Below are 12083 nucleotides of genomic sequence, written 5' to 3'. Positions count from 1 at the left end.
GGCATCAGTAATCACCCTAGGCTCTTGTCATGAGTTGCCAAGGCTATGGAAGCCGTTTGAGTTCACCGACTCTGATCATATTTAGACAAGGTCGTAGTCAAAGTGGAAGTTCTCTCCTCCCTTCAGAGAAAATACCCTGGTATTTTCAATGGCATTCTCTGTGCTGATGCAAAAGAACCACAGTGACACATACACAACATGAATAAACCCTATTAACACATTGTGCATTTAATAAAAAAGCAAAACAGAATACTTAGGGTATGATTTCATTTCGAGAATGTTTGAAAACAGGTTGAACTAACCCATGGTGTCTAGGGATGAATATTTAAGGGCAAGGTTTTTTTTAAAGATTTATTTATTTTACTTGAAAGTCAGAGTTAGACACAGAGAGAAGGAGAGGCAAAGAGGAAGAGAGAGAGAAAGAGAGAGAGAGAGAAAAGTTTTCCATCCGCTGGTTCACTCCCCAATCAGCCACAATAGCTGGAGCTGCGCTGATCCGAAGCCAGGAGCCAGGAGCTTCCTCCAGGTCTCACACATGGATGCAGGGGCCCAAGCATTTGGGCCATCTTCTACTGCTTTCCCAGGCCATAGCAGAGATCTGGATAGGAAGTGGAGCAGCCAGGACTCAAACCAGCATCCATATGGGATGCCAGCACTGCAGGCGGCAGCTTTACCTGCTACGCCACAGCACCAACCCCAAGGGCAAGGTATTTTTAAAAGGTGCAGCGATATAGTCGTGGACATCAGGAGTGCACTCCCAGGGCAGGAGGAGGGTGGCTGGGGCAGGGTAGACTGTGCCTGGGACCAGTCGCTGTCCTCTTGGCTCATAAACTTTACCTATGATGCCTGTAATTATAAAATTCTTGGATAAGGTTCACCTTACGGTGATAAGCTTTACCTTCACAGTCTATTCATTTTTATGTACTTTTTCAAATGGGTTTTAGATATCACAATAAAAGGGAGTTTGCTTTTTAAGATCAACTATAATACTTTTGCTCACGAGTTCTACGTCATCTGTCCTGTGGGAGGAAAAATTGTATTGGACTTTTTACGGAGTTGTGATTTTCCTTTACTGTGGTCTCCTCTCTCCTTGCCTTGTTCCAGTTGGTATGAGAGTTACATTCCAGAGCTCAGCCTCGCGGCTGTACTGAGCAGGCAGCTTAGAGAGCGGGGAAAGCAAACGCCGGTGAAACCTTTGCCGCTATCAATGCACGAAGCAACTAAACCACTGTAGCAAGGGAGAGAGGAGAGAGGTCTGCCATTGAAACACATGCAACCTCTCGTTCCTGGACATGCTCATTCTTGCCTGGGCTCTCAGAAACGCAACAGAAAATAAAGCGCTCCTTCTGGAAATGCCAGCGGTTAACCTGCTAAAGGAGATGCGGTGGCCACAGCTGTCTCCCCGACAACTCCGTCAGCTGCAGAAGCAGCCTGGTGTGGGGCAGGTCTCACAGGCACCGTGAGGGCCGCCTGCTACAGAGGCCTCCAGCAAGGAGCGCGGGACAGGCGCCTGCTCCAGATGTTGTCAGAGTCTGCCCGTCTGCACCAACTGCTGAACGCCTGTGACTCAAGTGTGAGTGATGGGCCATGCTGAAGTTCCTTCCTCTCTTTCCCCCCAGGGCTCTCCAGGCCTGAAGGGCAGCAGAGGCCACCAGGGTGAGGATGGAGACCCAGTAAGTGCCTATGACCCCTCCCCCATGACTGCTCCATTTTCATTCAAATGAGGTTTTGTTTATTTGCTTATTTATTGAATCTGTTGGAAAAGCTTGCTTTCCTTTTTTCTCAGTCTAGACCATGAAGCACCTGCTAAGTCTACATTAGGGGTCAGGGGACGTGGGATTAGGCTCACACTCATGTGGACTGGCAGGGAGCTGGGCTTCCTCATTTCAGTCCACAAGCAGGTGCAACAGGTTGTCTGCTAGGGGTCTGCATGGTAGACCATGGCCATGGGCCAGAGCTGTAGCACACAGCCCTCCACGGAGAGGGAAGAGGGCAAGGTGTCCCCTGGGCATGGCTTTGTGGCTCAATGCAATCCCCAGTGACGGGGGAGATCAGTGCTTGACCCTAAACCCAGAACCCTTTTGGTTCAGCAATCAAATGATGAGAATAGACTTGGAGAAACCGAAACTCGATCAGCTCCATTTGGGATGGGAAAAATTCAGGAAGTGTCTACGCTGGACCTGTAATCCCTTAGACTCAAGGCCACCTGCTGCTCTGGTCAACAAGTTATAATGAGTGTTTGGAAAAGAGGCACAGACTGGTGCCTCCTCACACGGGTCACAAACATGTTATGAAAAGAGGCACAGAACAGAGAGGAGACAGAATACAAACGCACAGCCAGACCGAACTTATTCAGAGAAAATAAAGCCAGAGAAGTCGACCAACTGCCATCATGCTCACAGGCCAAACTCGTGGCAGAGGCCAGACCCCAGCACGCTGGGCCTTTTTTTATCTTAGTGGGCTAGGGACAGGGGTGGGGGGCAGTAAGTAGAGGTGAGCTTCTCCATTCTGGTTCTTCAAGTTTGGCCACCTGGCTTCCCAACCTGGGGAAGAATGCAGGGGGTGGGGTGGGAGACTATACAGGCTGTGAGACAGAACTGGCCCCTTGAAAGAAGGCAAGGGGAACAAGAACCTAAAGTGGCTGAGGCTTATGTCCTTGGTCCATCAATGAGCACAGATTCTGGGATCAGACTGCCAAGTTAGGTGTAGACATCAGACCTTAAACAGGGAACTTAACTTCTTGGCCACCATTTGCTTGCATGAAAAACATCTATGCATTTCTCTGGGACCTTAAGGCAGGCCTTGCTTGCAAAGTGAGCACCAAGGGGAATGCTCTCAGTCACTCACCTTGCACCCTCAGAAGCATCTCAGAGACCACTCAGACAGCACAGGCAGGCTCTGAGTGTGGCGGTCGTGTTGCCCGCCTGCCTGGCAGTGAGAGCCCAGGCCATGGCAGCCCCTCTCTCCTAGCTTCCTGAAGCCATGGGCCAGGCAGCCTTAGAATAACAGCAAATCAAAGAAAAGGAAATCTGCTTCTCCCCTCTTCTCTCAGCAGGAAGGCAAGAATTAAGCTCATGGCTAAGCAATTGTTTAGTGATGCACAAATTGTGAGCACCCGGCTGTGTGCATAGACCTGAGCCCACCCAAGTGACGCAAGGGTGACAGAGTCGGGGACCTGGCCTCCAAGGGCATAAAGCCATTCACCAGTGTTTCTTTCCTTGGAGAAGCAGGGCTGGAGCAGGTGGGGGGAGGTGCACACTTTGTTGACCTTGAGTGTCCTTCCCTACTTGGGTGACCTGACTCTGAGGATCCTTATCCTGGGGGATGGGTTCTTCTCCCAATGGTGCCATCCCCAGTGACTGTTTCTACACAGCCCCAGACCTTACCACTGGCTTCCCCTTGTCAGCAAGGCTGACTTCTCCCAGCACAGCACCAGGGCCCCAGGCCACATGTCAGGGTGGATGGGGACTACAGAGTGGCTGCAGTGTGGCTAGAAGGCGAGGCCACCTCTGAACCTCGGCTGCACTGTCAGATGAGAGGGTGCAGTGGCCGAGTTCATCCCGCAGCTCTCTGTGGCTTTGGATCTGCAAGGAAGCCCTGAAGGTTGACAGAGAAGATACATGAGTATAGATTTAAATGCATGGGGCTGCAGGAAGAGTGGGCTTGGAGAAATCAGGCTTAGCTTAACTCTCTGAAAGCAAACTGCCAGCGGCTTCCGGCAAGGAGAACTTTGGAAACCTGCTTCTGTTCTTTCCTTAGGGAACACGAGGGGAGACTGGACCCCCAGGAGACCAAGGGATTGCAGGGTGTGTAGGGGAACGCGGACAGAAGGTGAGATCTGCTAGGCAATGTTGGCTTCAGAGCCTGGACCCCTCGTCCCTCTCTCTTCCACCCCTCCCCCATCCTATTTCCCTGGGCATCTCCTATCTCTCTGTCTCTTTCTCCCTTTCCTTCCACTAGTTTCTTGTCTGCGGTTGATCCTGCTTCTTAATCATCTTAAGGAGTCTTTGAGCAGCCGTTAAATTCCCTCTGTAACTTCTTTGTGGATGTGAGGTGGCCAGGGTATCAGAAATACACACTCGGGGCCAGCACTGTGGCATAGTGGGTAAAGCTGCTGCCTGCAGTGCCGGCATCCCGTATGGGCACCAGTTCAAGTTCTGGCTGCTCCGCTTCTGATCCAGCTCTCTGCTGTGGCCTGGGAAAGCAGTAGAAGATGGCCCCAGTCCTTGGGTCCCTGCACCCATGTGGGAGACCTGGAGGAAGCTCCTGGCTCCTGGTTTTGGATCGGTGCAGCTCTGGCCATTGTGGCCAATTGGGGAGTGAACCAGCAGATGGAAGACCTCTCTCTCTCTCTCTCTCTCTCTCTCTCTCTCCCTCTCTCTCCCTCTCTCTCCCTCTTTCTCCCTCCCCCTCTCCCCCCCTCTCCTCTCTCTATGTAACTCTGCCTTTCAAATAAATAAATAAAGATTAAGAAAAAAAAGAGAAATACACACTCGTTTGCTTGGGGCCCGGCCCCTGCCTGCTACCCACACCACAGCCTGCCCACACACACTGTGGCTCTGACACCCCTGTGAGAGACGTTTTCTCTTTTTTAGGGAGCCAAAGGATTCTCTGGACAAAAGGTACAGTTGTTTCTCCCCGGTCAAGTTGGTTTCTTGGTGGGATTGGTTTCCCGGGAAGTGCGAGGTGGAGGCCCCCTTCTCTGACTGCTGTCTCCTGCCGTCCCTCAGGGAGAACAAGGTGACCATGGGCTTGACGGCCTGGACGGGGAGGAGGTAAGAGCACCGCAGAGGCACCCTGCAGCTCCTGTGGGTGTGCATGGGTTTTAAAGGGAATCTTATTTTCCTCGTCCTCTTGTAGGGTATGCGTGGACTTTCTGGACAAAAAGGAGAGAAAGGTGATCCAGGCTCTCAGGTAACTTTTCCAGTACATCCAAGAAGCAGAGACTGGTGATGGAGACAATCTTGATTGTCACGTGTCCCTGACAAAAGGGACCACTGACATCAGCATGTGGTAAAGGCCTCTCACCACAAACCAGAGGCCGCCCTGCCGCCGCGGGCGAGGGGCTGACCTGTGGTGTTCAGGAGTTGACAGCTGGAAAAATTTCCAGCATGCAATGCTGTTACTTGGGCACATTTGTCAGAGTCTGAAAATGAGTGTTTTATCTGTCAGAGAGGAAAAAAAAAAAAAAAAGACAATAGGAAGAGAGAAATTCATTTGGGTGGCCTTGGTGTTATAAATCACACTGAAATATATTTTTCTTTAAAATGATTTTAATGCCAATTAATAGTCACCTGCTTGAGTCTAGGCAGCTCTACCTGTATGTTCTGGTCCATTCATGTATCAGGTGTGGTTGAGCCTTGTGCAGGCATTGAGTTCTGTGCTGCCAATCAGAGGTGACCACACAGCCCCTGTCCTCAAGGATCCGCCCCCCACCGGGGTGGGGGCCACAGCTGTATCAGTAGAATGCAGTTACACAGAATGTGATTGAGGCCACATTGTAGGTATCTAGGTGGGAATCCAGACATGGCCTCCTGCCAGGCAGAGGGGTGGGGATGGGCTTGTGTGTGTGGTGGGGAGTGTCCAGGAAATATTCCTGGAGGAGATGATCCTTGAGCTGTGGATGAATAGGCATTGGTGGGGCAGAGATGTGGAGAAAGGAGTTGCAGATGGAGGGAAGAGCAACCATTGGTGACACTGCCAGTTCTGCCTGGCAGGCGCACTAGACACAGGTGGGAGGGGAGGGACAGGAGGTGGCAGGAAGTGATCGGGTGGCACTGGGGAGCCATGTGGAGGAGCTGCCTTTTAGCCACCAGGCAAGGGGGGACCTGCAGGAGGAAAGATTGTAAGCAGCAGGATCACCATTCAATTCACAGTTTAGAAACCTCACTCGTTTGGGTGTGTGGGGGCGGTGTTGGAGGCCAGGATGGGAGGTGAGTTGTCCTCCTTGGAGGTGAGAAGTGGTGAAGTCTTCAGATAAGAAAACAGCAGTGAGAAGTGAGAACAGACCAGAGAGACGTAGGGCCATGCGGGGGCAGGCTGGCCCCTGGGGTGCAAAGGAGACACCCAGGGTCAGGATTCCACAGAGTACGTGCCTTGCCCCAGTCCTGGCTCAGCAACATGAAACCCAGCTGACCAGAAGAGCAGGAAAAGCAGAGTCAGTCAATGTGCCCAACACGATCTTGGCTTGAGCACGTTTAATTGTAGACAGTCAGGTGTGAGGTGACAATGGAACCACCCTGTGGAGATTTCCAATGGGAAATTTAGCTCCAGACGTCAGAAATTGCTAGACTGGCCAGGGCATGCAATGCAGCAGCCACTAGCCACCGTGTGGCTGTGGCAATTTAGATCTGAATCAGTTAAAATAAAAAAGTTTGCTCATCAGTTGCAGTAGCCCCCTTTCAAGTGCTCCTGTGTGGTCAGCGGCTGTCGTCTTGGACAGCATGGGTAGAGGTCATTTTCCTTACGACACAAAGTCCTATTGGGCAGTGCACTGCTAGACCATGGACATGTTTCCAGCTTCTCAGCCCCTTGCTACTGATAACTGAGACCACACACTTGAAAGCACATTTAGAGCTGCTTAAGAAATCCAAGGGCTCCTGGTCAAGAGAGAAAGAGTACGCAGCATTTTGGCTGATGGATTTCTGCCCCCTGCCCTACCCCCACTGCAACTGCACTTGACACTTCATGGTGTCATGAAGGCCTCCGACCAACTCACTCAAGCTCATTTAATTTTTTTGTTTTTTTTTTCAGGGCAGCCCAGGTTCCAGAGGTCCCCCTGGGGCATATGGAGAAAAGGGTTTCCCAGGGGCTCCTGTAAGTTGGCTCTGAGCTTCACACCTGTTCCACAGTGCCTATCCCCTGTCCCCTTGCATCTGCTGCTTGTCTCAGGTGTGGGGGTGGTGGGTGTTGATGGAGGCTTCTTTGGGAAAACTCTGTCTCATCTGGCCTGATAGGATTACAAATTCAGAACTGGGAACTAAAGTTCCATCTTATGAATGCTTATAGCACATTGACACTTTCAAGGTTTATTGAGGGGGAAATGTCCATAGTTTTCTGTATTAGAATTCCATTCTAGCAGATCTACAGGGTCCCTGTTTGCAGACTTGGTAACTTGGGAATGGTGTTACATCTTCGAGGGAGTGTCTAAGAATATTTGGACCAGAGCATCAGTGAGGTTGTCATTTTAGGGGAAATCAGCATGGAGCAAACACTCATGGTGCATTGTTTATCACCATATCTTTAAACTTTGGGATTCATGAAGTCTTCTGCAAATTTAGGATTGCAATTTACTGCTTTCATTAAAAAAAATCTCATGAGTTTCAAATGTGGGGGATTTTCTCAGATCTCTCATTCCTTAACCCAAATTAGCTTCGTGCTGAGCATCATATCTTTTTTTTTTCTTTTTTACAAGAAAAGCTGGTATTTCTGGGTTCTAAAATGCTTTAAAAATCTTCTTCTAGGGTAATCCAGGACAAGCCAGCAACATCAAAGGACAAAAGGGCTCCAAAGGAGAACAAGGAAGCCAAGTAATTGATCTATTTTACATACAGGAGTTGATTAATCCCATTGTTGAGCTATGTAAATTCAGTAAAATATATGACCCTTCTGTAACTGAACAGACATACCTTTGTATTTAAAAGAGTCCTGTTAAAGTAAGGCTCGCTTACTTTATGGGTGAAATGATTAAGTTTTCCGGCAAATGACTTTCTTTAGGAAAACACACAGCAATGCATGCTGCTGCATCTCTTTCTTCGTTAGTGGATGTATGGCCCATACTGTTACATGCAGATGAGTTTAGTGTGACCTGTGTAGGCTGCTAGTTCCATGGTGTTTGGAGTTTGGATGCCGAGTCCTTTGTGTTGTGTTCAGAATCTTTTGCCTGATGATTTTGTGAAACTCCTGCATTTCTAGGGTAGAACGGGACAGAAAGGGACACAAGGCAGCCCCAGTTCCAGAGGCAGTGAGGTAAGTATTTCCCTGCATGTTAATTTCCCCTCCTCATCTCCTGGAGAGCACACAGGGGCATTCAGACTATTTATTGCTGTGCAGTCAGCTGATCTAGGCTGATGAATTGGCAGGATTTCTTGATCTCGATGCTATTGACATTTTGGTACAAATAACTCTGTCGTGAGGAGCTGCCCTAGGCACTGTAGGATGTTGACAGCACCCTGGCCTCTGCCCACAGGGCCTCAGTAGTACCACCCCACTCCTATGCACTTGTGACACCCACAGACGTCTCCAGAGGTCACCCCATGTCTGTGGAGGTTTCGCAGGGGTCTGGGACACAATGATGCAGCCAGCGTTTCCTTTCCCCTTCCAGTGGTTTTGAATGTCTTTAAAGAGAGTTAATGCCTTGTACTCGGTAAGTGCTCTGCTTCGTAGCATGACGTCTTTGAGCTGAGTAGAATGCTCCAAACCGGGTAAAAGTCCTCTCTTTCCATGTTGCAATGGGAAGGAGGAATCATGAGTCCATTTTTCCAGAATGGACCAAAACAGTGGCAATCAGGGCCAATGCAGTGGCAACCTACAGCTCCCGGGGTAACTTTTAGCATCACACATGATATCAAGCCCATCACAGCCAAACGCAGGGATATTGGACTGCCCCCATCTCTCCAAGGAGCAACCAAGAAATCACCTTTCCCTTTGTTGACTACTGGAGGCAGTACCAGCAATGATATTTATCATGTGTTAGATAGAAACTCTTCTACCACGCACTCGCTGTGGATGCTATAAAGAGAATAATCTACAAGTCTTAGATTTGGCCCTAAGCTTTGTTCAGGAGGGGACTAAAAATTCTTGGCTCTCCTTTTTATGACTAACTTGGAATCTTCTCATCACGTAGGAGTCTGGCGGATTGCTCTTTATCCTGGGACAGATGAAGGGGAAATGTGTTCCGGTTCCTCTTGTCTTTGTTTATCTTGAGTCCTAGCCTCCAGGAATGCAAGTGCCAGCGCTCCGGCTTCCCAGTGCTTCTGGTAGAATCTTCTGGGGCTTTGCCTTCTTCTACATACCCGAGAATTAAAGTGTAATAGAGAGGAAGATATACAGCAGCAAGATAAGCTACGTGCTATAAATTTCAGACGTAAATTGGCTTAAGAGGAAATACTTTCAGTTTGAAATAACTTTGTGACTGACACATCAGCCAGGAACTTTCTAGAAGGAGGGGCCAGGGATGGGTAGGGAATTAATCCTTGGACAACCCTGTCTCTCTAAGAACACAAGGCTCTGAGCTTCCCTCCTCATCTTCTGCACATCCCTGCTCATCTCCTCTGTAACTTCATTTCTCCTGAATTAACCAAGGTAACATTGACAGAATAAGCATCATCAAGCTTCTCTACTCTTCCTCGCATCTTTCCAAGGAAGGACAGGATTCTCTGTGAGGGGTGGGGCTTTGGGTGAGGCCTGATTGAAGACCCAAAGGAGATAGGATCTAGGGCATGGCTGCAGCGCATGTGGTGGTCTCCAGGAAAGTATCATGGCCACCAGAGCATAAGGGAAAGTGAGGCTTAGCTGGGTGATGAGGAGTGAGAGTCGCAGTCAGGTTGAATTGGCATGGATGGTGGGATTTGGGCTGTGCCCATGGCTCGGGTGTTGGAGTCATCAGCTCATTGTCCTTCTCTCCCTGCCTTGTCCACATCAGACCCTTAGTGGCTGAGGAATTCTAAACACCACGAGGTGTTGCCTCCTGCTTCATGGAATTTTAACTTCTATAAATTGATTGTTCTACTGGCTGTGGTGGAAACCCTGGATCAACATCTGAGAACCATGGTTAAAACCACATCCGAGGTCCTTGGTGTTTTTCCTGCCCCACACAAAGGACTTCATACCCCCATAGCATCTCCATGGCTCCAGGTCCTGATCAGATGACTTTCAAATATTCATTTGCAGAATCCTCGTAACATACCTGTGAGGCAGAGACTCTTGCTATATTCATTTTATAGATGAGAAAGTCAAGGAACCCTTAGACAAGCTTGCCCAAGCTCACAGGAGCTGGGGTTGGAACTCAGACCGTCTCCCTCCAGAGTCTGGGCCCTCCTGCCGGTCCTGATTGCCACTCAGGCCTTGAGGAGCAGAGCTGAGCCTAAGGCTGCCTGACCTCAAAGGACACGACTTTAACAGCTGAGCAATGCTGTCTCTTACGTAGCATAAATGTCGTTTTGTCCTTGCTTTGTATTGGACACAGAGACAGTAGCCTCAACCTCTGGTTATTGATTCTACTCTACTCTGGTACATCGAGAGAAAAAGTAGTCACATCCAGGGGCAAGTTCCTGGCAGTTACCATGGGTAACTCCCCCAAAGGCTTAGGAATTCCTAACCATCAGCCAACCTGTGGGAGCTGACATCTGGCCAGGTAATCTGCCCTGAGACAGTACAGGAGGGGGCAGATAGAGGGAAACAGCACTCCTGAAAGAACTCCCTCGGCTGCCTGAGGGAGTGGATGACCGATGTCATTTTTAAGTGTTGTTTTGCACCTAACGTGATTGTGGTTATTTATTACAACACAAAGTGATGGCCAGTTGGGACATCCCACCCCTGGAGAGAGAAGGCAGGGGTGAGGGGGGAAGGGTGTGGATTTTGTCCTTGCTGTTAAGGAGAAAGAAGTCAGGCTCAGGGCCCGACAGGTCTTCCCCCTTGAATACCCTGTGGAAGGAGAGGGTGTGGCAAAGAGGGCCACTGGGTGGGAACCTGATCTGGGGGCTTGAGCTCACCCTTGGAGAGCCAGGGAGAGGGATTTGGGCTTCTGGGAGCAGTCTGACTTCTCTGGGATGAAGCTGTTGGTTGCATTTGAACCCCATATCCCTGCTCATTTCCTGCTTGTGGAATCCCATGGATGCAAACTGCAGTGGGTCCCTGTGCAGCACTGTATCTAGAACTTGCTCACTCTCCCCAAGACATAAGCAGGGACCCAGGACACACAGAGAGAAGGCTGTGATGCAGCTCCGGCTCTCGTGGCAGCCTCTGCCTAGCTGGCCGTGCTCTGTGGATTTGCCAGAGTGGTAATGAGGCTCCTTAGGCTGACTTGACTCTCCAAACAGAGGCTGTCATGGCTGGGGCTATAATGACTTGGGAGACTGGTCTGCTATCTGTCCCCCAAATGTTAGTCTGTAATTAGGTGCCCAGTGGGAAAACTTGTCTATGGAAAGCACCTCCAGAAACCTCTATGAGCTGCTCATGACTCATATCAGAGAGTGGGAGCAACCGGTTGGCCTCAAGAAATCCTCCTGCCAGACATCCACACACTAATACTTTGCCTTCTCTGTTCCAGGGGAGAGAAGGGCGACGAGGGTTGCAAGGTGCCCCGGTAAGCGTCCTTTCCATCCTGTCCCTGGGGTGTTTGGGACCAAGGGACTCTCTCGCGTGCACAGGGTGCATTTGACACGGATATGGTGGGAAGTGCTCGGGACTGCACGTGGTCCCCACTGACTAGTGGGAGACACAGGCACCCGTCAGTTCAGCTGCCAGCAACAGGACAGGCCTGAGCTACAGCACAGCCACCTGCTCCGACTCCTGTGATATTTCAAATGTTCTGCACTGGGCTACTTTTCACGTGCATTGGGGGTTCACCACAGAGAGGGACGTTCTTGATTAGAATAAGGATCAGGCTTGTGTTCAGTCGGGAAGAGTAAAATCCCAGCCCAAGGAGAGGTGAGGCATGACTCAGGCGCATTAGTACCTATGGAAGTTCTATGTAAGTGCTGCAAAGGGAGGCTCCAGAGGAAGCCGTTGGAGAAAATCTTAAACCTAAAACTCTTGCCTGTCAGGGGGAACCAGGAGTTCCTGGACCAGGAGGTATCCAGGGAGCAGAAGGACTACAAGGCCCACAGGTGAGTTGGAATGTTTCACAAACATTGGAAAACACCATGGAGTTGTACTGATGGGAAGAAGGTAGATAGTTCTATAGACAAGTAGGTGAGACATTTCTAATCTGGTCCCCTCCCATAATCTGCTCTGATGTTTGCAGCTCAGGAATAGCCTTTGGGGAGGAAAGACGTGGTCTTGTGCTCATCTGGCATTGTGTCTGCGTTCTGGTAATAATGATTAATGGCTTCCTAGGTGATTAGTAATTCCTATATGGATCA

General features: G+C 49.8%; 1 protein-coding gene across 1 annotated transcript in view; it reads left to right on the top strand.

Moving 5' to 3' along the window:
• Positions 1–12083, top strand: part of COL6A5 (collagen type VI alpha 5 chain) — a 137028-nt gene that overhangs the window by 64479 nt on the left and 60466 nt on the right. Inside the window, exons 13-22 of the mRNA XM_017346727.3 lie at positions 1620–1673; positions 3760–3831; positions 4596–4622; positions 4731–4775; positions 4861–4914; positions 6754–6816; positions 7464–7529; positions 7915–7968; positions 11270–11305; positions 11766–11828. Coding sequence (XP_017202216.2) covers positions 1620–1673; positions 3760–3831; positions 4596–4622; positions 4731–4775; positions 4861–4914; positions 6754–6816; positions 7464–7529; positions 7915–7968; positions 11270–11305; positions 11766–11828 — 534 coding nt within the window. The remainder of the gene's footprint in view (positions 1–1619; positions 1674–3759; positions 3832–4595; positions 4623–4730; positions 4776–4860; positions 4915–6753; positions 6817–7463; positions 7530–7914; positions 7969–11269; positions 11306–11765; positions 11829–12083) is intronic.

The sequence above is a fragment of the Oryctolagus cuniculus genome, chromosome 4 (genome assembly GCF_964237555.1).
Source record: "Oryctolagus cuniculus chromosome 4, mOryCun1.1, whole genome shotgun sequence".
In the NCBI taxonomy this organism is placed as follows: Eukaryota; Metazoa; Chordata; class Mammalia; order Lagomorpha; family Leporidae; genus Oryctolagus; species Oryctolagus cuniculus.
The sequence above is the reverse complement of the archived record's forward strand: the minus strand, read 5'-3'. Positions and strand labels throughout refer to the sequence as shown.